General features: G+C 40.4%; 1 protein-coding gene across 1 annotated transcript in view; it reads right to left on the bottom strand.

The window, feature by feature from the left end:
• Positions 1–27,605, bottom strand: part of cdh22 (cadherin 22) — a 174,245-nt gene that overhangs the window by 11,246 nt on the left and 135,394 nt on the right. Inside the window, exons 10-11 of the mRNA XM_085777693.1 lie at positions 16,234–16,355; positions 1,263–1,380 (exon numbers count right to left, since the gene is read on the bottom strand). Coding sequence (XP_085633819.1) covers positions 1,263–1,380; positions 16,234–16,355 — 240 coding nt within the window. The remainder of the gene's footprint in view (positions 1–1,262; positions 1,381–16,233; positions 16,356–27,605) is intronic.

The following is a 27,605-nucleotide window of genomic DNA, read 5'->3' as shown; positions in this document are numbered from 1 at the left end:
CCTTATCGCCTACATACAAACACTATTTCACATATTCCATTTACAAATACATCTACGTACACACACATACACACAACGGTCCAACTGAAAAAATAAATAAGTAAATACAACAGCAGACACTGATGGTCTGCAGGATGTGTGTGTCTTTACAGTATGCATCGAGGAGTGAAAGCCACACAAGTCCTTGCCTACCCATGCATGTGAATTTGTGTGTGTACAGAATGTGTTTGTGCATTACACAAAGCTTGTGTTGTGTGCATGTGAGTGGGACTTCAGCAGACCTCGCTGCCTCCGCACAGTGACATTTCCCTAGCTCAGGCTGCTCCCCTGACATTTTCCTGGTGTCAGATCAATCTTGATTTAGCCAGATGTCACATTCACTTAGGTACACATCTCTAAACGCGGAATCTGCAAGCGTGTTTGCAAAAACACAGACAAGTGGAAAAAGTCTCATCTTCCCGACAGAGCAAAGTCATCAACAGTGATTTTTATGGTCCCCTACATTTTGCAAACACAGAAAAAAGTGTATTTTTTTTTTTTTACAGTTTTCAAAGTGACATGGGGAGAATGCTGCCATTTATTTCAAAGCTATTGTCGTTCATCTTTAAAGCTATTACCACAGTGGTACAGTACCTGATCAGACTGACTGTAAAAATATTTTGCAGGTATAGCGTCACATTCGTTGAAGTTTGATACTCTCTACAATGTTAGTCTGCTCAGAGTAGCAGAACAGGTGGTGTTTATCTAAAATAAAAGAATCCAATTTTTCCATCACCTCCCGCAATTGTCAAAACCTTCTGGCTGTGGAGTCTTTGAAGTCCTATGTTAAAAACATCAGTGCCATCTGGAAGCTGAAGGAAGTAACTAAGACATAAAAACCACTCGTGCATGTTTTGACAGAATATTTTTTTTCAAGGTTTTCCGAGCCGTAGTCTCTGAAACTAACTCAATATTGCCTTAAGGTCAACATTTGCAGAACACCCTTAAGCATTAAACCAAACCAATCACTCTGGAAAATGCTGAGATCACTTTATAAATGCCTCCTTCTTCATCATGATCATGAACGTTTGTCAGTCAAGTACAGTCTCTCAGGAATGGTTCACATTTAAAATTGAACCACAATTGTTAACAACCTGCTTTTTGGACTCCTGGTTGTGACATTACACCCTGGAAATCAAATTATGCTGATCAAGTCATAAGCACAGCTACTCAACTATGCTTCTTCACCTATTACACCAATATTACGACCTTTGGGTTCTCACCTTTGACATCCCACAGGGTGAAATGTCGATTGCCGGAGGCCTCGGGGGCCAGGGTGAAGTAGAAGCGATGACCAGACTGGGGCTCGTCTCTATCAACCACGCTGATGGTGTGAATTAGCTAAGGAGAGAGGAAAGCAGAGTGGAAGAGGAAATGAAAGGACAAGAAAGAAAAGAAACAGAGGTTAGATTTCTCACTCAGATCCACTCAATGGGAACAAGAAAATGAAAATGAAAAGTACCGTACACTTTACATTTCAAATGCCTCTTTCATGAGGGAGGGAGAGAGGTGGAATGAATGTACTTGGATGAAACAGACGCAGAAGGTTTCGTATGAAAGTGCAGTTCAAAGGCGGTACAGTCACAAAGAGATAAAAAACTTCTTTCTCCAGGAAGTTGACACAGCGTTACAGAAAATGTCTTAATGTTAGAAATGCAAAACCATTACAAAATGCCTCACTGAGAAGCTGCTTTTTCCTTCTTTTTTTGTTGAAGAGACATACTTGCTGCCATATTTGCTTTAAGAAGGAGCAAAGACAAAATCAAATGCTAATGGAGGAACAGAGAGTGGGTGAAGGTGTAGCCCTCCCCCCAACCCACCACCCCCATCTAATACAATAATAGTGATCCACATTCAAAGATAACACTCAACTGCGATCCAATTCTAAGAACTCAGTGTGGACACAATAAGGCGAGATAGGATTCAGTGTGAGCTGAACAGACATCAAACAGCCCCTGGAGATCCTTTCACCTCAACGCAGGCCTCTCAGTGACAATCCATCCTCCTCTCATGCTATTACTCTGTAGCCAGCATCAAACCACAAGCTGATAAATGATATTTGTCTCTGTTTCCCCTGCTGGTGCACAACGTATGAGCTCACATATTTCTCATTATTTTTATTTCATTCACCTTTGTTTGCTGCATTCTCCCACATAAAAAAGAGGGCAGGATAAATTGACTCTGGAACAAAGGTGAAGGAAGCATAAAAAGTTGCATAAAATATAGAGTGCAGAACAAATAAGTTTCAAAAGTAGTTTAAAGTTACAGTGTGCAGTAACTGTAATTTTTTTTAGATGAACCTATCTTAATATAGAGAGGTGCAGCCAAAGGATTCTCTGACCCAGACTCTCAGTGAACAGCCTGGCAGCAGTGCAGAGATATTCTCTTCTCTAAAGTTTCTGAGTGAGCCTGCTACTCCTCTGGCTCCGAGGCTTCAAACCAGGAGCTGGAGGACGTCACTGCGGGTGACTCACAGGCTAGGAAGCTGCAGATTCCAGCATTAGCTGAGACAGCGAACAGGGTGAGGATGTAGGTGAAGGCTCCAGGGAGTGGAGCTACAGGAGAAAACAGAAAAATCCTATGCATTTTAACGCAGCGTCTTCAACAATGTCATTGTTAAAACTTAGAAGACATAATAAAAGGTTTTAAATGCAAGTCATGTTAAAAAATAAAAATAATATCTTCATTGTTTGCGTATTTATGGGTTTAAAACACGACTTCTGTGTGATTTACTCGTTTGGTTGAGGCAGTCATGGCTCTTTTGTAGCACCTGTACTGTAGCCTACATGGTTCTGTGTTTAGATGATCTTTTGTCAGGGTATGAAAAATAATTTTCTTTTCACATAGATGGTCTAATGGCACCTGGCCTAAAATAGGCACTGGAGTTGCACACAACTACTCTGTTTTTCTAAGATAATAATAATAATGATGCCCCCCCCCAAAAAAAGAAAAAAGTGCACTCTGTAATAATACTTGATCATGTACTTCAAGCTTACCAGCATCTGTACACATCTTTTTTGTTGAACCTGTTCGAAAACCCGAAGGGGCGGAAAACAAGAATTTGGCATTTTACGGAAGGTTATGTGACTATTTTGGGCTCTGAGCAGTTGCCAGGAAACCAGTGGAAATTCAAGAAACTGTAAATCATTCTTAAATCAGTTTCTACATGGATTTAACAGATCAGACGTGTGAACTGAACGTTAGCTGTGACTGGTGGTGTAGTAGTGTAACTGTTGTCCAGAGCCAGTGTCCACCTATTTCCAGTCTTTGAGCCAAGCTACGCTAGGCGACCTCTGGCTGTATTGAACGGATGAATATGAGGGTGGTATCGATCTTCTCATCTAACCCACCGCCAGAGAGCCAGTGAGTGTATTTCCCAAAATGTCAAACTATTGTTTTAAGGTCAATCTTGAACTATGAAGAAAAGCATTATAAATTAATGACCTGCAGTAGTGTGCAGCATTTTAATACATCCCAGCAAGGATGAAGAGTTGTGAATGTGTTCTTTCAAGGAAAATGGCTGAATTTGTGCAGACACGGCTGAGGAAGTTCAGATGATCAGGCTCCTTTCTCTCCCTTAACACCAGCTGCGTGCATGTAACACTATCTGCTGCTGTTCTATTGTCTATCACAGAATGCAGCAGACACGTAGCGCAGTTGGTAAATGTCATTTTGTCAATGAGACAATGATTGTTTTTATTCTGGTCTACAGAAAAAGCTGGGCGCTGCCACAGAACTCCACTGAAGCTCAGTTTCTTTATTTCTTTGTTTTTGCTATTTCTATAGGTACTTGTTTAGCAACAGTCCATCCCACTTCAGCTTTACTCCCACTCTACACACAGCTATTGGCGTTTTTCAATTCTTATTATACACAAAGGGCTTTCAGTCTCGACAAAAGAAATATCCTCTGAATATAAAATATAATCCCTAATAACCAATATAAATGACGTCTCTTCGACGAGCTGCGTGAGGAGGAGTTGGGACACTTGAAAATGAAAGGCTGTTCCATCACACAAAAACAGTACGTCCCCAAAAAAACGAGTGCGTAAGTTGTGAACAGTGGAGAAACAAGGTCGAGGAAGACTGGTTTCTCTCAAATCCACCACTGCCTTTTCTCATCACTGTGGGACCTCGGAAGAAGACCGCCAAATTCATTTTGATTTTGGAAGTCTCTCTCTGACTCACCCACAGATGAACCGCTCAGAGGCGCTGTCGGAAATCAGCAGAGACACATGACAAACAACCCCCCCCCCCCCCCGAGAACTACTATTAAGTGAGGCATTTCTCAGGATGATTAAAGCGCAGCGTTCGAGGGATGGAATTCCTTTGTCTGGACTCACAGGAGCTCGCAGTACCAGATAAGATCGCGGGAAATCTATCAAACTATTACTCAGCTGTTACAGTAGCAGTCTTCTCTCTAACAGACGGGATACTTATAAAATGTTAATCATGGCTTTGTTTACTGGACAGAACTCTTCTCCTGTCTATCTTTTCTCCTCCACCTCTCTGCCTCTTCAGTCTGCTCTCTCTATTCATCATTCACCCTTCCTCTGATACCTTGTCCTCAGTATTTATCTCCTCCTTAAAGTATCTTCCACTCGTTCGCGTCCTTTCCAGAAAAATGTGTCCCTCGTTCATCATCCACCTGCAAATTGATTATTCAAACAATAATAGTGTAGATATACTCCACACCTTTCTTGCACATAAAGACATCTGCTTTATTGTGTGATATTTAAGCTCATGTTGTCTTGTCTGTGTGAGACAGCCTCATTCATTTACAGCGTTGCATAAAACTCTGAATTATGAGCCAGAGCGGTGGCTATGTATTACTGTGACTAAGCTACTGCCAAGCACACTTCCGGGCCACAATTGTACCTTCACAATAAACCTCCTCAGCATTGACGTTGCATCACAGACAGAACAGGCTTAGTCATACCATCAGCTCAGGGAGCCTGTTTGGGATAATATGGCTTACTTTGTAATTACAAAATGCTATGGCATGATTTCAGGGTAAATCACATGCTTCTTCTTCAGCACGCTGCAAAATCTGCGCTCGAGAAACAGAGTAAAATATGGAAATGAACCAGGTATTACACTTATATTACAGTGGCAGAAAGAAAAAAAGAATTATCATTGCCGACATCTCAAATCTTTGCCGCACTGCAGACGGAGGATTAAATTCTTACAAATGTGAATGAAATAGACTTAAGTTGGTGTTATGACAAGATGCAATTGTATTAAGTACATTACACTGCAGTAGTCATTCATATTAAAAGTATGGATGACTTCTGTTAACGACAAATGGATTTTACCTATGCTTGGTCACTAAAATATGATTAAGGTAATGAATATCTAAAGTTCAATAATAAAGGCTAAGAGCAAGACAGAAAAAGGTATGCTGTGCACAAAATGCACACATTTGTATTGTTTTCACCATCAGTTTGTACATTGAACATACAGGATAATGCACTGCTGTCCTGTTTCCACGAATCAGGTCCATCAATGCTGCAAAAAAGGGATTAAAGGATTTGCTACTGTACCTGACAACAGCTTCTCATTTTACTCTGTGAACCAGTGTTTGCTAAAGATAGCCAAAGGCAAGGCCGGTGTGTGTTCCCCATGGTGGACGGGGTCAGATAAACATCAAGCCACCTTTTACAAAAACCTGCCGTGCAATCACTGTGATTTTCATTTATTTATGTAAGCTGGACAGTAGGTCTGCAATGTAAAAGGGCTTTTCTGGACATGCGTTAATGGGGCTAACCACGCTAAATGCATTATGTTCTTTGTGGGAATCATCTCTTTTCCATTGCATCCAGCTTTTTTTTCTCTTTTTTTTCTTACATGTGTCGAGACCATTCAAAGGACAGAGAGAGTGCATGTGAGCGTGCTGTACACCAAAACAGGCCTGATCATTCTTTGCACATGGCCCTTTTAGATTTCAGTCCGAAGGTAAAGGAATAATGAGCAAAGAGAAGACGGTGTCATCATGAGCAAGAGCTTTATTGTCAGCTGAGGGATGCAGTACTCATTACTCTGAAGAAATATGAACAGCACTGAATATGTAGTAAGTGAGCCATGATCTGGGTTCTGTGACTGTGCCCTCAGCGGGGGGACTCTCAGGCGGCTTCTCAGGGGGTGAGCGCAGACTGCTGAGCGAGAGAGAGGGAGAACCGAGTGAGGGAAATGAGGGAGGAGGAGAGCGAGCGTGTGGGAGTTTATCGAGCAGCTAGCGAAGCTCCCTCAAGCACAATCACCTAATTAGATTTCTATCTAGCGGTCCCCTTTCCTGACCCTCTTAAATCTCTTGCATCTCTGGAAAGCTAGAAGGGGAGACTTTCCCAAAAGTACAGCCCGTTTGCACTAGCGGTGTCTGAAAGGTCAAGGTTGTGATAGGGAGGCGGCTTCTCATTTGCAGTAGAAATCAAGCATTTCACAACGGCAGTGGGGACGGTAATAAATAAAAATAATAATACAACTACTTTAAATGAGCCAACAGAGATTAATCTCTGAAGCCTGGAATGTACCATTAGTGGTAGGTGTGCGCTTTCAAATGCGTTCAATATTTTGGTAACACTTTACAATAAGGGTCCCTTAATTAACGTTAGTTAGTACATTATTAAGCATTAATTAATATATTAACAATCATTATTATGTATTACTTAGCATTAGGAAACACATTCATTAATGTAGCCTATTAGTAAGCAGTTAATTAATAGCTAGTTCATACACTTAAAAGTTGAATAATGTAATTAGTGATCATTATGTATACATTACTTAGCATTAATTAAAGCAGATATCAGTGGAATGTTTTTGTTAATATAAGTCCTAAATAGTCCTATTTTCCGTCAGCAATCACTTACATGAAGTATTTCAGCCTAAACACGAGTCTCTCCGTCACTCTGCTCTGCTGTAACCCGAGGAGAAAATTTTCCTTGTGGGATACAAGTGTTATCCAATGAGGGGAGAGAACGGCATGAAGGGCTGTGTGTGCAGCCAAGGGATGCGCGTGAATGTGGTGACGTAGCACGAGGACCAATTGATGCCTGACAAGGGCGGGGGCTGCTAACTCATGGTGCGTTCAAGGAAACTCGTACTTTGTGTTTTTCCTTCCTGTGAAGTCATACCAGTTCGATCTGGTACGAGTTCACGGGTCGGAAGTTACGAGTGGCCGTTATAGGGAACTTTCACAGACAACAGGACGGTAAAAACACGAGCTACGGGTTACCTGGAACGCTACCAAGTCGTAGTTGTGACTTGAAGCTGTAACTTACGGTTTCAAAAGCCTGCCTTGAACACAGCATTAGCCGAAACGGCCGTGCCACTGATATCTGCTTTAACACATTAGTTTATATATTAATGCTTAATAATGTACTAATTAACGTTAATTAAGGGACCCTTATCGTAAAGTGTTACCAATATTTTTAGTGCAGGCATCGTCATAGCGTCCAGTGGAGAGATGAAACATTTCAATATCATCTCTCAGAACCTGATCCCATTTCTATCAATCCAGGAATGACAAGGGTGTCAAAGCAAAAGCTAGGTGGGTCTGCTTTTGCCACAGTGAATATTTTAAAGGATTTTATTTTCTTACAAATATGTAGCAACTGCAACTGTCTGCATGTTTAATCATTAGAACAAATGCTTTATTATTTCAAAAGTATTCATAGTACATTGATACTAAGCAATGCAATTTATAAATGTTTAACTCTCCCTGTAATGTGTTGAATGATGTACTTTGATACTTGGATGTGATGAAGATTTAAGAGAGTTAAAGAGTTAATAAATGTTCTACCATAGATGAACAAACACATCAGGTGGAAGCATCTGTTTTTCCCCAACCTTAACTTAGATAAAAAACTTGAGTTATCTAAACTTGACCATCAGATCATCCCTTTGTACATTACTCTGTAACCAAGACCAGACAATTCACAAGGGGAACTTTTTTTGATCGCACTGACAAGGACTTTCCACCTGCAGAGAGGCAAAGATGAACCAGAGGGATTGCATCAAATGATGCATATTAAACCTTTCATGCATCTAGACTTTTATGTTTTAAACATTAAAATGACAAAATGATATTGCTGGAAACTGTGAATATTCCAGTGTGTCTGGTCTGCTGGTTTGTCGGAATCAATGTTAACATTTTAAAGACAAAAGGAAGAGGCATTTGCAGAGAAGAATAGATGACTCACTCACTCTCCTACTCATGCCAACACTGTGAGTCTGTCTGGGTTACTTCCTCGTCTGTGTTTCTTGTGTTTCTCTTGCTTTTTCTGTCACTCGCCTCTGTTGTGCATCTAATGAGCGCCTGTGTGTGTTAGTTTTACTACCCATTCTGTATTTGCATGTAGTGACTAAGTGTTGCGCTCATGTGTATGTGATGTGAGTGTTTGTGTTTCAGACAGGCTTAACATTTAGCTATTTCCAATGGACTCTCCCAGGGGTTGGAGGTTGGCGGTGATGTGGCTAAACTGAGGTGATCTGTGGCAGTGACCCACTCAGGCAGCTGTGAGACAGCACGGCAGAGCTGACAGGCCTTTGTTTCCCCAGGCCACACTTAGTATTTGGCTTTCCACCCGGTCTTTTTTCTGCGCACATGGCACTATATGATATCTGTCCCTCTGCATTCAGTCAGATAAATACCACAAGGTGGGCGAGGAATGGGAATGAGAGGATAAGACTGTGCTCACGTGTCTTCCAGGGTTGTGCAGGCTTGGCCAAATGGACGAATCAAGGCATGAATACAGAAATCAAGAGGATTTAAAGCCTGTCAACTAAAATGACAAAAACATCACTAAGCTAAGATTTGTATTGTTTGCGTCTGATCCAATATTTGGCTCAATGGTCATACTGCAGCTAAACTGCATCTCATCTGAAAACCTTTAAGGCCCATTTAGAAATTGGGTGTTTTTATCAAAGTGATCTTTATAGCAAGAAATTGCTGGACTGTTTTCTGTATCCATATAGATTTACAAGCAATCAGATAATTTAAAAGAAAATGATTTACATTTTCATTTTACAGCTTTATATATCACTATTATCCAGAGCAAGTTGTAATTATTGACACAGCAAAATACAAGAGATGCATTACATCAATGAGGGTCTTCAAAAGGATATTATTTCAAATCTGGGTGTGTGTGTGTGTGTGCAGCATTTTTAGAGAGTTTAATCTCCCAAGGCAAAAACCACTAGGCCACACCTCTCTGCCTTGCTTTGTGTAGTCAATTAGTCAATGCTAATGAGAGGCGACCTGTCTTCCAGTACATTCAAAAGACATGAAAAGACCAGAACTGACCTGGCGAAGCATCGTGTAATAACAATATGTTATAACTTAAGCTTGAGTTGCTGTTCTGAGAGCACTCACTGACTGAGTCACAGGCTGGAGTCAATTGTAGTTATTGGCCTTCGTGGCAGAGTGCTAACCTAATGGCGCAGGAAGTAATTTTACGAAAAATCAAGCTATAAAAATCAGACATGAAGTTGCTTTTTAAAGGAACTACCCATAAAAATATTTTTCATTGCTACTTACCAACATGTATCATATTTCATTGTATAATAGAGGCAAGAAACAGTGGCACAGTGACGGTGCTGCATTTACAGCGGAAGAAGCCAAAGCACCTTCGCAAACATCATTGCTTGGATGAAGAAAATGTTTTTTTAAGCCTTTCTTACATCTTACTACACCTTGGTGATCACAGTGTGCCAACCATTCCCCCTCAAGCACATTTAGAAATGTTGGCTTTGTTACAAATTGTTAACATTTCCACCTGGGTATTTTCATACTGAAATCAAAACTGCACTTAAAAGGAGGTGGATAAAAATAAGTTGACGGTGCAGACGAACCTGTAAATTATGCTCTAGAAATGGATTAAAAACGGCATTTCTTTTTGTCATGGTTATGTACATCTGTTCTATGTGATAGTAAGATGCAGGTCTCGATCCAATCTGTGTGTACTATGTGCCTTTTTAATTGCACTTCCCTCTTACTGTAAAGTCCCATGTTTTACCTTCCATCCCTGGTCATTGACCTGCATAACACCCCCAGAGGGGCTTGTAAATAAAAGGTGACAAGCTATTTAACACTTTGTGTCATGGCCCTGGCTTGAACTGTGTCCCCAAGCTAAAGCTGCTTAGCCTGTGTCACCCTTTTTTTTCTCCTTTTTTTTTTTTTTTTTTTTTTACTTCACAGCCAACCTTTCCCTCTCCCTCCGTACGCATTCTCCTTCTAAACACAAACAAAATAGGTTGTGTTGCCAACTCTCAAATGGGATCAAACCCAACCGCAGTTAAAAGGCTTAGGTTAATCTGATTTTCTCTGTGGTTCCACCGAAAGCTGGACCCGAGCCAGGGAGCTGACACTCTGTGAACGAGACTGGGTTATAACACAGCGCACAACAGGAGACAATGGAACGCTGCTCATTAGCTTAGTAAACCGGGGGTTGATCTGACATATTAAGAGTGCTGCAGTAAATACTATGTGTGAACATAGTATGTGTGGGTGTCTGCATACGTGTCTCTATTTCATTTTCTCTGCAGGAACATCCATGCGTGGCTGTTTTTATGACATAATAGAGTAAATGGATTCTGTTCTGAAAATGAGACAGGTAGATGCAGGTATATAAATAAACAGTAAGTGTTAGAATATATAATTCATACAGTATGTAAGGTGTTGTTTTTTTCAGTGGCGTACTTAGACGAATTGTGTCATGAAGCTTTGGCAGCTTCGTTTTTGAAACTTTCACTCCAATAAAGCCGCTTTTATGACAGCGAGACAGAGAGGTAGCCAGACGACTTTCTGGGCTGTATTTTCACAAAGTGTCAAAAATAAAAGTCTCAAGAAACCAGACGGAAAAACAACACACAACACACGCTACATGTCTTGTTGTTCCACTGACAGCTCGGCTGCATGATGATTTAGGTGTAAAATAAATCACTGTTTACTTATAATTAGCCACAATCAAGTCCTGCTATCAATCATTTGATATGCATGATGCCTCGCCAGTGGGTTTTAGCTGATGTGCAGTGGCAACATGGAACTGGAGGAATGCTCTTCAGTGAAAAGTTTTTGAATTTTAGAGTTAGGCAATTTGACAGTTGATTCAATTGTAAAATAACAGTTGTTGTGTGGGCTCTAATTAATTCTGCCAGTGTAGTGGGCCTATGAAAGAGGGCCCGCTACTCTGGCTTTCTGTATAGGACACTGAACAAAGAAGGAAAAACCCTCTTTTCTAACATCACATTTCCTTTTCACAGAGGCCAGATGAAGTGAGCAGAGTGCACATTCTCTGGGTCCGGAGGCATATGCATGCAAAAGAGGGCAGCTCGCCAGTGCTTGACGTCTATTCCAGGTGAAAGAAAAATGGACTTAATTATGCCTATTTCTGAGAGTCGCTGGGCTGTCTGAGTTTTTCCAGTTTGATTAACAACATTATTGGGAGCTGAAACAAAACTGAGGCTCCTTTTACACACAAACATCTGATGGCTGATGCTCATACCTCTGGACAACTCCTTTGGCAGCTTATTTTACTGATTACACAAGGGCATCTTGGGAAGCAGTGGACAAAGCAGCACTTTACTATATAAGGCAACAGCTGTCTTCAGTGTAACTCGGCAGCTTTGACCTCTGAGTCAAGGTAAGGATGAAGTCATGTGATGGAATCTTACCAATGTGTGAAACACAACAGCTAATAACTATGCAACAATATGTTTATTTATTCTTATTTTTTTATGTGTGACTGTCAAATTGTCAGAGTTCAGGCAGATAAAGACTCAAGAACACTTTTGTACTATCTTGGATGTGCTGTCTTCATCACAGATCAACAACACAGCGTATGCTTTCAGATAAGAAGACAATGGGATAAGATATAATGTGACACTTTTGACAATTATTAGTTCTGTTCCACCTCATAAAAAAACATTTCTGTACAGGCTGGGAACACTGACAGAAATTGCTTACACAAATATTTGCGAAATGTTCATTGAAGATGTTCTTTCAGTGTGCTGTGATGTTAGGTCTATCCTCTGCTTTACCCTGATTTCAGATTCCGTTTTACACTGTATTTAAGTTTCATGACTGTACAGCTTGCACAGTTTATGGAGACCACTCAAATATATTGTCGGTTATAATTAATTAAGTTGCACGAAGCCTGTGTCACTCTGTTGTATGAATTAATAATGGAGCCAATACCCTGCAACCTATCTGCAGAGTCATCTTTGCAGGTCGATGCATGCGCTTACTACAGTAGGGGAGTGTGTATGTGTGTGTGTGTGTGTGTGTGTGAGTTTTTGCCTAAAGTGGCACAGAGCTACTTTGTGCTGCAGAAGCAGGATGAGGAGAAAATGTCCATTAACTTATCAATGACAGGGATTCATAATGGCTGTTTGGGTGCATCTACTTTTGCTACCTTCCTCCACCTCATGTCATCCCTGCCACCAACACAAAGCTGGTGTTTTTTGACAAGCCACAAATAAAAAAAAATAAAAAAAAACAGGGCAAGTGCTATCTTGAATATCAGATGTGGCCAAATTGCTCTGATCAGACAGTTGCCAAGCAACTCAATTACCCCTCAAGAGACCAAGGGTTTTAGAGGAAGGCTGGGTGCCAGCACCTCTGCTTCTCTGAGAGCACTGTGGACAAAAAAAAATCACTTATTGACAGGAAGAAATTCAGCAGCATTGAGCTAGTTTGGGTTTCAAAGCAATTTTTAGTTCAGCGCTATTTATCTTGTCATTACCTACACTTTTATTGTTTCCCTGTTCACTGTAGAAAATTATTAGTATAAGAGTAATTCATTAGTACATTTCTTCACTCAGTCTTGTCTCTCTCAGAGTTGAAAGGCCACCAGTAGAAAGACTTTCTCCACGCTATTAATCAAAAATTAATCAAAGAATGTTACAAATACCAACTAATCATGCAGCGAATCCTCAGATCCAAAACATTTCCTTCAAAGCGGCTGACAACAACTGGTGGAAACCAGTTTCTAAAATATTATTCTAAAAATAACATGGAGGAGAAAATTGTTCCCCCATGCCCCCCAGTGGTTCCCTTAGAGGCTGAAAATGAACACTGGAAAGCCTTTGACCCAAGGCTAACACATTTTTATTCAGTCTTGGCAGTCAGCTCTGACAGTGGTCACCACAACAACAACAAACAAAAGGAGTCTATAGAGAGGACACAAAAAGTGAGATTCAACAATTCAAGAACAGATAAGAAGAAGGAAAATGGAAATGAATAGACATTGTCAGACGTTGCTGTCACCCCTTCAAGATGGCTGTACTGTACAACACAGATGAATGGATAGATGGAAACACCATTCAATGCCATATTCTCATGTATGCGCTTCTGAATGCCTTTTTGGTTTTTAATTTAAGTTTGAAATATGTCATTACATATTTTCTCTAATGAGAGTATAAAAAACTTTACTTTTACATTGCTGGGAGCCAGCAATGATCTTTTTGCTGCAAGACTAATCATCTCTGTGTGATTACGAGCTGAAGGTTAATGTGGGCTCTCGCAGTTGGGAGAGGGAACGAGGTGGGAGTGAGAGAGATCAGACCAGACAACGTTCTAGAGGCGGACGGCATTGCTGAGGCACAGGGGGGCAATAAGTGGTTAAGAGTCTGTGGATCAAGGGGAGGAGAGGCCTGAGCCTCATTACACATGTAAATGCAGCTTCCAGCATGGAGGCCCCACTTTAAAGCCCTGCTTTTTTAATTATTCCTTTGCTCTGCACATGATAATTGGGTCTAACTTAGCCCAGGGCCTGTTGACTATGTAAGGAGAATAAAACACCCTAATGACTTTGTCCATTTTTAATGGTGATCAGTGGAATGAGCTGGATTGGTGCTGTCTTTTGTCTCGATTATTTCAAACCCACTCCCACTGTTTGATTGGTCCTGGGTAATGATGCATATACTGTAGAAATCATTCTTGGATTTTGTTCTGTTCTCGCAGAGTTCACCTGTTTGACATTTAGAAATTAATGATATCCTCTAGTAACTGCTGCCTCACTTTTTGTGTGACATTGTTAAACAGGTACAAAACCACCGTAAGTAGAGCAGCATTTCTCTTTTTGTAGCCTTTGTGAGGATTGATAATTGATGTCTTCTATGAAGAAGCTAAATGACACGCCTCTGGCGGGAAGAAGACTGCTTTATTCAAACAAACACCATTCTGATATTGTGTAAATTATTAATCCTACTGACTTCTGCATCTGCATGTGCTATGAAAACCACTGAGAAGAGGAGAAAATAAACATACTCATTGGAAAAACAGTTTCCGTCTGGCACTAACATTCTGGCAAATTGTGCCCTTGCCCAAAAGCTGAGTTATTAATTGGCTTTGGTATAAAGTGTCAGGATCGTTAGATCATGCCGTGCAAGTGAAAACTATCCAAGCCAAAAATTGAAATAATGAGGCAGTTCTAAGAGGACAAGAAATAGGCTGGTGAGACTGAGTGGCAAATAAAACGAAGTGTATGTGATAAAAATGTATAAACTTTCTAACTTCATGCACAGGCTGGTAAGATGGTTAGAACCTAGATGGATAGTGACCTCCTGTGACCTACATGCTAACACCTGAAAAAGTTCCATTTATTGAAGAAAGCAGACAGAATTCAAGCTCCAGAAAAAGATGTTAAGTGAACGTTAAGAAATCTCTGTCATCACGTGTTCACATGATCAAGAATGGACAATTGTCAGCAGAGAAAGATGGTGGTTTCCTCTTTTATGGCACCAATGGGCTGACACAAGTGTTTAAATGTTGACTTGTAGAGGTATATTCTTCTGCCATTGCACACAATTTAATCGTAAACCTTTGACACATTGCCAGTTGATGTCATTTTCTATAAAATAATTACATGTTTACTATTTGTAATTGCTGTTGAGTTGAAAAGGCTCTGGCTCAGTTTCAGCATTTCCTTTGTTACACACTGAAATGTTATGTATCTTTCACTTTCTCTTTTTTAGGCTTTAATATTGTTCATGAGTTCCTTACAAAACATTTAGAACAGTTGTTTTTCTTTCATGTCTGGTGAACTTGATATTAATGGTTACACTGAGAACAGTGCAGATGGGGGGAAGACACTACACCTTCTGCATCATCCAGTTTATATGCAGGCTCCTCACAAGCCTGAAACTATTCTGCTAACAGTGACTCATCAATTTAGTCTAAATCAAACGAGGTCACAGAGGAAATGATACTGGTGTCAGTATCTGACGCCTTCATTAATGTTGATCCTCTTACAGTGTTTTCAGTCAAGATAGGAGCTTGAGAACTTAGTCTTTGCTTCCTGTCTGAGTGACTCCCAGAAGATAAATGTCCTTTAAGAGACAGGTTGATATTTCATACTAAACAAGATACAAATGACACCTTTGGAAAATACCCACTTAATGCGGGATGACTCATTTGAAACTTAGATAAACATAATGAGGCCTGTGGACATTGTCCTCCATCACTGGTGCACTGGGTGTGCATCAGGAAGGGATCTTTCACTTTACTACTGCCCAGTATGAACAGTTGGAGAGATTATATCAAGCAGGAACTATTGTTATGCACATATAGAAACCTGACCATTGTTTTTACTCCTAATTGGCTATTAGGTTGTTTTTTTATGTGTGTTTTTAATCTAAGGATACTTCATGTAATGTGTGAATACAGCACTTCAACTGCCCCATGATTGTTAGTGATAATGATTTAATGTGTGATTTGCATTAATTAAGTATGTGTGTCTAGTGTGTCCACATGTTGAGTGTATCTACTTCTCACAGTACTTTTGTTATTAATGTGTACTGAGAGACAAAATCGTTGGTCTTCCAATATCCAATCTATGACTGAGTACACTCCAGTTCACTTCATATCAGTAATTAGCTTTGAGTTTTCTGCATGAATGAATGGGTGGTGTTCAGTACTGTGTGTAGACTATGTGGTTGTTTTTGGCATCAGCCATTCAAACTGACCGATCTTTGTAGCACTCATAAATATTGTTGCTCTTATGACGTAAATGAAATATATATAAAACCACAACAGTGTTGTGTTGAATGCCCTAACTTTCTGTGAAGCTACAAAAACTTTATCTGCATAACATTCATCTTTAACTTGTTGCTCAGCAAACACCGATCACATATACTGTACGTTTTGATTCTTACTGGGGACACAGATACTGTATAGCTTAAGAATAAAGAAAAGCTTACCTGGCCTGGTTTGGCATCTTCACATATGGAGGCTTCATACGGTGTGGCCAGTTCAGGAGGGTTGTCGTTTACATCCAGAATCCGAATACTCACTGCTGAGTGGGATGCCATGGTATGGTTATCTACAGGAAGGACAGAGGGAAAATACATACTCTATCAACAATAAATGTCCAACACAATGGGATGTAAAGAACTGTAACAGATGTACAGAGCAGTATATGTCTCTTATATCAATGTTCTGGCTGGTAACAACCTGTCTTCCCGTGTCTGACGAGGTAGACTGAGTACAGTGGTTGGATATAGTGGAGTGAGAGTATCACATACAGTAAGTGCATGGAAAATAAGCGACTGAGGTTCTGATCTTGATTGGAGTGTTTCTCAAGGAACCAATTTAGGTTTCTCAGTTTTTCAGTTGTTCACTGGACACATGAACAGTACAGATATGGTTTTACTTTAATCCGTACAGCTGTCCACACAGACCCCGAACGGCTCATGTTTCATTTGCACTTTAAACCCACAACTGCAGACCAAAATCCTGCTTTTTATATTTCCAGCCCATTTTCTTCCAAGCCACTGCAGGAATTGTGTATTAGTCTGTGCGCTGTGCCAAAGTGCTACTGACCACCGAACAGTCCTTTGACTGAACAGGTCCGGTGTGAATGTTGACAGAGGACGGCTGCTGCTTTTACATGCTGCTGACCTGCTGATTTCTGACAGAAGAAGCTGGTGTGTACAAGGTGTGAGACTCTATGGGCAAGAGTCAAGGCTGTTCACGCTCTTGTCTGCCTTCACAATGAGATAAGGCATTTGTATAGCACATTATCACAAAGGTCATTCAATGTGCTTTGCGGAAATAGAAGAAGCATAGAAAAATTGGAGTAAAATGTATAATAAGGGAACTACAGTAATATCTTGCAAGAGTGCGAAAGTATATGATTAAATAAAGGCGTTAAGACAGAGCCTTGACAGTGATTGGGAGCTGGTTCTGTTGCCAAAAACCATTTCACCCTGTTTAGCTTTAACTCCATGCATCACTAGCAAGCTGAGCTTAGCAGATCTCAAAGGGCCTCAATGCTCATATACAGTACTTAAAAACATTTCAGAAATATTTCAGCATTTAGTGAATTGTAGACAATAAGTAAAACCCAAGCAGTTATCTAATGATCCAATTTGGTAAACCAGCAAGGAGAGCATTGTAACAATGGAGGATGAAATACAAGGATTATCTAAGTCCTGTTCAGATACAACATATCTATTTTTGAGAAGAAAAAATGCAGATCTAGTTATAGCTTTGATGTGGTCACTGAAACTCAGAGCCCCAACCATGATTACACCAGGAAAATTAGTCAAAGTCTTTAGTACTCCACGTAGTCACTCAGTTGCAAACGTCCCTCTTTGTTCCCAAACAAAACTGGCTTTTTTAAGTCACAGGCGTGCAGTTTTTCAGAAGGGAGCAGGCAGGTGGTTTGATACTATGTCTTAAGTGCTGAGAGGTTTTAATCTAATGCCTCCTAAAATTGCACCCATTACCTGAATGACATTTTCCAGCTCCAGTGAGAGACATGAAAATGGCAGCAAAGATTCCATTTTTGTCTCTAGGTCCCCACAATCTGATAATAACACTACGATATATAGCTGTTTAATAGTCTCAGTGCAAAGAGCGCACCTCGGCGCGATGATAATGACAAATAAGTGCTTTTGACAAAATTGCAAATGTAGTGCTGTAATTTTATTTCTCATGCCATCTTCATCTAGATACAACACGCAGAATAAAACCACAATGCATTCTCGAGACATTTTTCTTAATGGGCTCGAATGTAAACGTGGGAGAGGAAAAGATTATATAATTAGTACAATCAAAACCCACTTCAAATTAGCTCAACTTCTCCTTGAATCTTAATTCCCATTCTTAATCATATGATAATGTCTGACGGAGTTTCCAATTTTACTCATAAAACACTATGTACCGTACAGAAGGGAGCCCGAGGCCCCAAGTGTGTGTGCACATGTGTGTGTGTTAGAGAGAGAAATAGAAAGAGAGGGAGAACATTATCTCAGTGTTAAATAAGTGATCTAGCTGCTCCAAGTGTTGGTCTGGATATCCTGGTTAATTAGAGTACACAGCTTATGAATAAATGAGTATACACAGCTGTCGCCACCCAGTTCGCACATCTGAGTGGCACCCTACAGAAAATGTAATAACACACAGCCACTGACAATTACCCAGTGATGGAAAACACATAAATCCATGTGCTGAAAAGAACACCACTGAATGAATTTAAATTGTTGTAATTATGTAAATATAGCAGATAGTTAAGTGCAATTAAGTGACCTCACTCTTAAGAATGAGTACCTTCACACTGTGGAATTACTGATGCATATATACAGTATGTAAAAACTAAATTAATACAGTGAAGTGATCCAAGCTGGGGTTTGAAATTTTAATGAACAGTTAGCAGTGACTAACTATTGCCAATGGAGTTGAATCTAACTATGAAAAACTCTATGCAATATTAACATTGGTAGGCTGAGGGCAACAACAAGTGATTTTTGGCTCACACTAGTAAGACTTTTAAACCAACACTAAGGAACTTTTCAACCTTCATAAAATATTTTCATAACTTTTGTGATGATACATCGACTTACAACAGGTTGAATGACACCTCTGTCATGGCCTGAGGGGGTCTGTATCTCTTTCTCTGGCACTAAGCAGCTTTGAGGAGCATGGTAGGAACCCTGCTCTCACTTAAGTTTCACTTTAACTTTTGCGAGTCACAACAAGGAGGGAACAGGCAAAACGGCACTTTAGCAATGGATTATGTTTGTGTTTTCACTTTGAAATGATCCACTGGAAACAGAAACTTAGTTTTGATGTCTTCTGTTAATTTTAATGCAGGATATTTACAGGGCTTCACGCTAGTGTTCATGGGAAATAGAGTCTTCCTTCAGGCAAAACACTACCGCTTTGGTCCACAGGTGCCGCCAAACTCAACCAAAACTGAAAGTTCTTTAGTACTGCTTTAATATCATGGGTAAAGTTTAGGTTGAGGAAAAAAGGCATCTTTATAAAAGGGTAATGTTGGCTCTTCTCAATACAACTACATTAAGTTATTTATTTATTTTATTGTTTTATTTATTTTTTCTTTTCTTTAAAGGAGCATTATCGCAAATACAGCAGTAATAGCATAAAACAAGCTGAAATATGCAAAAGATAGGTCGGGGGGAGCCATAACTAAATTTACAAAAAATATCGCCAACAGTATAGTGTCCATGGGGCAAATGCAGCATTTGTCTTTGTTATGATCCAAGCCGGCCCGGCGCTTGCTGCGTTCGATTGCACTCGGAACTCGCAAATCCGACCTCCGAACCGGAAAACGAGGCTGCTCTCTCTCTCTGACAGCTGCCCACTTGTTTATATCTGATATGCTCCGCCTGGCTCCATCTAGTGGCCGAATTAAGAATTTGGATTTGCGATAATGCTCCTTTAATGGAAAGCACAGACGAGAGAGACAAGAAATGAGGAGGCGGGGGGTGTGGAGGGGAGGAGGGGGGTGTGCACACACACTACTCTATCAACTGAGCTAAACACCACCCCATTTATTTAACAAAACAGGTATATTAGACCGCAACCTTACGTCACCTAAAAGGCCACGCCCCCTCACTGGTGAAAACAAAGGAGAAGTCCTCGCTGTGTTCCATACGCACTAATACAAAAAACCACAATGCTGAAGTTGTGTAGTATATTGTTCATTCACCAACTTAAAAGAACCTAACATACGATTTCCCCTACTCCCCTTAAGAGAGTGGGACAGGAAAAGAAGAGATTTATGGCTTCAGGCCATACGAAGAATGGACAAAGATGGCAAGCCGTGGGACTCGGCTAGTTCACATGTGCTTGTGTGGTAAACCCTTTGGGGGGGCGACCGCCATTCCAAAGGTCCGCCATTCCGAAAATTTCCGAAGGTCTGTTCTAAAAATGTACATAATGTGTGGGCTAATATACAAGGAAAAAAATACACATATTACAGGTTTCGAACCCTGATCGCCCACACCTGTGGTAACTGTTCTAACCACTGTACTACGGCAGCAATTCATTTACATGTTTCACTCAGCATTATATATTATATCATTCTCTGGTAGGCTGTATGGACATACATTCCCTAACTCTTTCATTTTTTCGATATAACGACGTGATATAGCTGTCTGCCTGACAAACGTTAGCTATTGCAGGAGGTTTCCAGGCCGGTTAACGTTAGATAGGCAAATTTGTATTTACCGCCAGTCAAAGCCAACAGTTTGTTTTCACCGGAATGGGGGCATGGCCTCACTTGCTACTGTCATCTATACAGTGCTGTATTACAGAAAAGTAAAAGTAACAGAAGATCACATTAGAAACAAATTAACGATCAGCAAGATGAGTCAATTAGAAACAGAAGCAGCTGGAGGTAAAATAAGATACAATTATGGATTTAAATTGCCCTTAATGATAAATGAAGTAAATTTTAGATCGTTTCAATTACAACTTGTACATTTCTCTACTTTACCTTGGTCCTCTGATGGCCCTGAGGACAGGCTCCTTGATAAGAGACATTTTTGAATGTATTTATCTATAACAAAGGTATTAAGGCTTTAGCAGGTGATGAGTTTGCTTAAACTGACAAAGGGTGTTGGTTTTTGGTTTGGTTGGTGCTTGCTTTCCTCATCTCATCCACATACAGTACAGCTGTCTAATTGTGGCCCAACCACAGATATCATGGTTACAGGTATCTTTCACAGGACAAAACAACGCTGAAATTAAATGTCAGGCCACAACAGAAACCTATAGGTGAGGTCAGAAATGCTGGGGTCTATGATTTACTTCTGCCTATGGAGGGGCAACGTGACAGAAATGTTGACAGCTGACATACAGGTGGGCCACCAGCTTGATAGACAAAAAAGCTGATACAGGTATACCAAAGACAGCAAGTCAAAACGACAATCAGAAGACTACAGTGAGCAAATTCTCAAGCTCCCTCTCACTCACCATGCAGTTCTGCCCAACAGTGGCACAGCAGCTAATGAGAATGCCGGTCTCAACTAATAGCATAATCCTCACATCAATGCTGGGTTTTAATTGACTGCTTTTTGCCGGAGCAGCAAGAACATAAATGCACAGAGAGCTCAGCCTGCTAGATATCTCCTCTCTTCTTCTAATTTCGTCTTCACATTATGCTGCTGTCCCCGCTGTGCCAGAATGAAAACCAGCAATCATCAAATGTTACTCATTTTACATTTCAATTCCCAGAATTGAAAACAGATGAAACAATGTGAGTATGCCCCACCCCTACCCACCCAAAACTCTCTCCATGGGGAAAAAAAGAGTTATTCAGTGAGACAGGTTCATTCATCTGGACTAAGTGGTGCTGTTCTAAATCTGTCTTCAGATAGAGAAGGAGAATAAAAGGATTTCAACAGATTATTGGCATGCTCTGCATCTGTGCGGCACACACCAGCTGTTGCGAATCTTTCAAAATAACTATGGTAGATCTCTCAGGCACTGAATAACACTGACATAACTTCAGGGGAGAGGATGTGAGAGCGTGTATGCATGTCGTTGCGAACATGCTCGTGCCTGCACGCGTGTGCGTGGGTGTGTGTCACGAGTGTCATGCTGCTCATGACCAAACGGTTCATCTTCTTTGCTGGAGGAAAGAGTTTGGTTTAAAATGCCACTTTTGGCAGGAAGGGGGGGGATGAGAATACAGATGTACTCTGTAGTGTCTGCCTCTGGTCTCTTTACTAAGCCAGTGGCCCGACCGTGAAGGCACAGAGCCTGCAAAGTATTACAGCCATTTGTCTTCAACTGCATAGACTCACTAGTGTCTGACCAAAATCTCTTCATTACAGTTTATTCAAGAACTAACAGCCCTAAATGCCCCACCATGCTGGCAGCATAAAAATATTCAAGGTGTTCTGAACAAACTGAATTATTTAAAACATCCTGTTAAATGGGCAAATTGTCATACGTGCTTAATGAAAAATGAACATCTCGACAATTTAACAATTACTTTTTTTTCTTTTTCAAACAATTACCCTTCCCTTCAAAGACAAAAACATTCTGAAAGGTGTTGATTTATGGATTTATCCATGGCCGCCCTCAAACAAGTTAACAGTGAGAAGAGAAGAGAATACGCTGAGAGCCAGAGTCCCTGTAGAACTAATACACAATGTATGAGGAAAATCATTTTCATCACCATCAAGATTAAACAGGTTTAGCAAACTGGGAATACACCTGTTGTATATCTGATATACCGAGGATAATATAAATAAGATAAACATGCTTCTAAATGCATAGGTTTCCTCTGGGCCTGTGCCAGCTGCTTTTCATCCATTCCCATGAAAAACAACAACAACAACAACACCAACAACCTTCCAGCACAACATGAATGCAAATCTTTCTAAAGCTTGAACACCAACCAAACTAACACAACACATCACAGTTCGACTTTCCATCTAAACACAAACAGTTTGGTGTCAGTTTGTTTTTCTAAGATCCATCGTACATGAAAATTGAGCAACAAATTAGAGCGACCCAGAGACATTCCAGCTTTTACAAAGATATGAAAACACAATCCTTATTCCTTTTATAAATATCACAAAAGCAGAAGGTGTAAAAAAAGAACTTCAGCAGCATTGACATCAGTTCTTTGTGAGGAAAATGTCTGTCTAGATGAATTCATCTTCTTTACCCTGCAGCACATTGCTTAGGGAATTTTATGACATTCTACAATGTAACATGATTAAGTTTTGTGTCAGTGCTGTAACCAGAGACCTTATCATCCAGAAACAATTGCCTCTTCCATGAACCTATGGAACGGTAACGGCCTAATTTACTAAAAGTTTGTGTGTGTAAAAACTTGCACAAACTTGATTGCACGCGGAAACCCAGGTTGAAGCTGATCTACTAACCAATGATTATGTCTCTCAAACAGGCAAAGAACAAGCGCAATCCATTAAGCACGTTTGCCTTAATGAATATGCAATATGGGCGTTTCTGCCAGAATGCGCAAAATATTGGGAGGAGGAGTAAATGCAAATAGATTTATTAAGCGCACGGAATGTGATTTACCAAACCTGAAACTGATTGCGGTGGCTGTTTTTCCGTCTTTATTTAGCATGTTTGAAAGGCAAGTCTTAACTGGCACAGCACAAATGCCTTTGGTCATTGAGGCGAGGAGGAGGCGTTGGCACAACGAAAGGCGACAGAGACAACAAATCTGCTCTGCTCGGGCCAACATTTTTGGAATGACGGAATAAATAATAATTCAGACATGTTGCACATCCAGTCATGTCATGTTGGAGCTGTTAGATCTAGAACTAAAGGCTGATTTGGAGCAACTCACAGGGAGTTAATTAATAACGTCATGGCAAAAGTTTTTTCACCTCTGCGTTTCCTCCCATCTCGGTCATTCCAGCAAAAAAGCAAAGTTTTTCAGGTGTGTTAAAAGATGCACTCCTCTCATCCCTCTACAGAAACTGGCTGCTTAGCTGTGGGACTGGGAATGAGAGACATCAACGCTGCCTTTCACCCGGTCTTTGATCCCTTCGGCCGGGGCTTTTAGATCCGAGTGTGGCCTGAGTGTCCCACCTGAGCTCGGTGTCATGGTTCACAACTCTGGTCCAATTAATGACAGCCCAGTATCCCAGTTACAGTACCTGCTCAGCTAAGACAGTGAGCTGCACCTGCTGCTCAACACTGGTCAGAGCATCTCTTTCCTGTTTGCTGATTTTATGATGAAGCAAATTTTCTTTTGTTGTTCGCCTTATATCTCCTCATCTTCTCTTCACTTCATCTGGTCTCTTCTTGTTTTACCAACCACATTTAGTTTCTCACAGATAATCTCCCATGTTGCTCAACAAAGAGTTTATTAGCCCCTCTTCACACTCTCCATGGTGTAAACGATTACAATGCACAAAACACTCATTTCAATACTGCTGTTCGCGTGTGTTGGCATTTAGGCATTTACTCTTAGTAGATTACATGTTTTGTGTGCCCTAACTAAACACGCAAAATTTTAGCAGGAGCACGCAATTCAGTGCTCCTTATGTTGGATCTTAGTAGATCAGTGTATGTATTAATAAATTTGACAATTCTGGCAGCCACACTTTTAATCTCTGCCGCCTCCACAAGGTCTCTACATGAGTCAGGAACGAGGTGCTGGTTTGTTCACTGGTGTCAAGACACATCTTTGTGAAGTAATCCTTATCAATATCACTTCTGTAGAAGTGGGTAATTCTGCCAAGAGTTGGCCCTTTCAGAAATAAAAAAAAAACAACCCAACATGCTTTTGTTTGAAAACTGAGCAATAAACTGGCGGTGATCCTAACCTCACAGTGCTTCTGCCAACAGACCTCTGCTGGTGACTGAAAACTGTGAAGGGCCTTCATCATTTAATCGATGTGGTACTTTTTTTGGTCTTGGCAATAAGGTGCAATCTCAATTTAGAAGATTCTTCACTTTCAGTTGAAGTTATTTCACATACCACCAGCATCATATGCTATTTGGATTTCCCGCTGACTCTTCTTCTTTGCTAAATGAAGACCTACTGGGCTGTGTGGGCATGGACTCTCTGCTCAGACTCCTAATAAAATGTCACTTCTTTTATCAGTTCTCTGGTGTTTTGGATATATATTGAATGAGGAATCTTTGCAGCAAACTGTAAAGGAAACTGATCAAATATTTGTTCTGGCTTTGACTGGCTAGGTACCGACTAGATGCCAAATAGTTAGGTACCTGTAGATACTGTCTTACTATGCCAAGTGAAGACAGAGTTTAATCAGTAAAAATCTTTAACTCGTATTATTTATACTATCTGTAATTGTAACATGTTATATTCTAAACCTTAAAGAGTAATTCAGCATGCCCCCCCTGGCAGCAATCCTTTTGACCAACCAGTGAACATCTCACACTGTGTGGTCTAGATGATTGGCCATACACTGGAGAAAAATACAATCGCCCATTATTTCACAAATGAGTAAAAAAAGTGATAATAGTAATCAGTGCAATAGTTTTAATATAAAAATGCTGCTGTTGTGTTTCATTAAAATCCACTGAATGGGGTTTGAATCATGAATTAGCGACTGAACAAAAGGTTCACTTTAAATGCATCTCAGAGAACACCACTTCTCTGTAAAACACATCAATACACAATAAACAACAAAATTTAGATGACAATGACAATGACAATGGTATGTCTTCGTATTTACAACAATTTGAGACTATTAACAATGAAATCTCCCTGTGCCTTCAGTTCCCCATAAGCGCTACACTCTGCATGGCCACTGTTTGACAAATTAATGATGTCAACCTACCACATGTAGGAAAACAAAAACACATTAAACAACTGGTTGAGTATTCAGGACCCCCCCCCCCCCCCCCAACTCCACAGACTCCACAGACCTGTGAGTGATTATATAATGGGACAGAGAAGCAGAATCCATCAGCTGGGTCGTAACCTCCAGTCTATGATTAAACATTGTTATGTTTCCCCACCCTTGTTGACACATTGCATGTGCTTTGCACTACAATAGCATCTACTGTGTTCTTCTAAGCAGAGCACTTCAAACCGTATGCGGTGCATAATTTGTAAAAAAATAAAAAAATAAAAAAATAAATAACAGATAACACTTCCTGGTTTTGACTCAAGTGAAACACACATTGTACTCTGGAAATGTGCTTTTTTTGCTTTGCTCTTTAGTGTGCATTTGTTTGCCAGATAGCAAGTGAGAAAAGTTAGACTGTAGAAAATGTCTCTTGCCTGCAACGGTGCGAGAGATAAAGACTTTCCAGCTACTTCGGTATCTTTTTGCCCTGAGGGTGATGCTCCTTTTTTTTCCACCTACCTGTCTGGGTAAAAAAGCAGTTTTGCGAGGTGATATCATACTTGCCATCAGTTCTTGAAAATTATATGTCACTCTAACTTACCCTGATATGTTTCTATGGAGAAAACTGTCAGGAAGTACGAGTACCCTGGCTAGTGACAGTGCAGTTAAATGCTACTCCAGTACTCGGGAGGTTCTGTGTTCTCTGCAAGGGAGACAAGTACTATACAGATGAGAGGTTGTGTCCTCTTTTGCAGTGACAATATGTACAGGAACAGATGCCAGCGGTTGCTACTTTTAATTGGTTGAATTTTGAAGGCATGTGAGCATACGTATATACTACCTGTGTTTGATTGGTGGGGTATCATTATAGTGCAGTTTGCTCACACTTAAGTCATAAGTAAAAGCTTTTTACTTACTCCACACACTGAAGAGCTGCAATTGACATTTAGTGTGTTTCTTGCAGTTTTGTAGCCAGGGGTTAATCCTGGGGCACAGACATGAAGCTTTGTGTCAGAAAGTTGTTGTCACTTATCCAATACTGATGCAGTGGCAATACAATAGTTCAAAGGTCAGTAATGGACTGGGGGAATAATTAAGGGCCGTGCCACAAAATTTTAGTTTTAACAATGTCCTAAGACGGTTTGACCTTGGTGCTCTCCAGCCTTAATGAGCACAGGCACCCGACAAAAAAAAGGAACAAAATCATTATGGAGAAAATGAAGTCCTTTCTTAAAATACTCCAGCAAGTTTCCTCACAAGTATACTCCTCCCCCTTCTGCTACCATCTCTCTCGTGGCCTTTATTTCTTCCTCAGCCTCCTGTCTGTGTGTCTGTGGCTCTCTGGACTCTGAGCTAACAGGTGATAAGAAGAAACATTCTGGATGGGGATTCTGATGGTGTTGACCACTGACTCTGTCTGTGAGGATGTTTCATTGGAAGGCAATGTGAGAGGTTTTATCTATCAAGTCCAGGCATGTGTTTGTGACTGATATTGGAAGGGGTAGGACCGCTTTAAATGTTCAATTAACATTAAAATGTGCCTATGACATAATGCCAAGCACAAAGAGGCTGAGCACAAAAGCGGCCAAATTGCCCTGGGAATTACAGCTTGAAAAAAAAACGACTGAAAAAAAAAGTCTGATTTTGTCTTAATGTTTGTGTTGGATGAGACTTCTTACTATTCAGTTTAGGCTGTATTGATTATCACAGTAATACACAGTACAGCCCCTCAGACTGGGGGCTATATGAAAGAGGAACAAATATGAAGACATTTTAAAAATCAGCTTAGTTTAAATGCACTGTGTTTTCCTTCCCTCTTGTGTGCAATAGTGGATACCAGTAAGATGCAGAACGCAATCTCCTCTGCTTTCACTGCAATCACAAAATCACTTCATCTGTATAAGACTGAAAAAGCCAGGGAATACCAGGGTCTTTCTCTAGCTAACTTCTAATTGTATCATAATAACTTCCCAGTTTCCTCCGACTTATTACATCCTTCATGTTCTTTA

Source organism: Trachurus japonicus, chromosome 5 (genome assembly GCF_045865225.1).
Source record: "Trachurus japonicus isolate A0001 chromosome 5, Traja_1.0".
NCBI classification, from domain to species: Eukaryota; Metazoa; Chordata; class Actinopteri; order Carangiformes; family Carangidae; genus Trachurus; species Trachurus japonicus.
The sequence above is the reverse complement of the archived record's forward strand: the minus strand, read 5'-3'. Positions and strand labels throughout refer to the sequence as shown.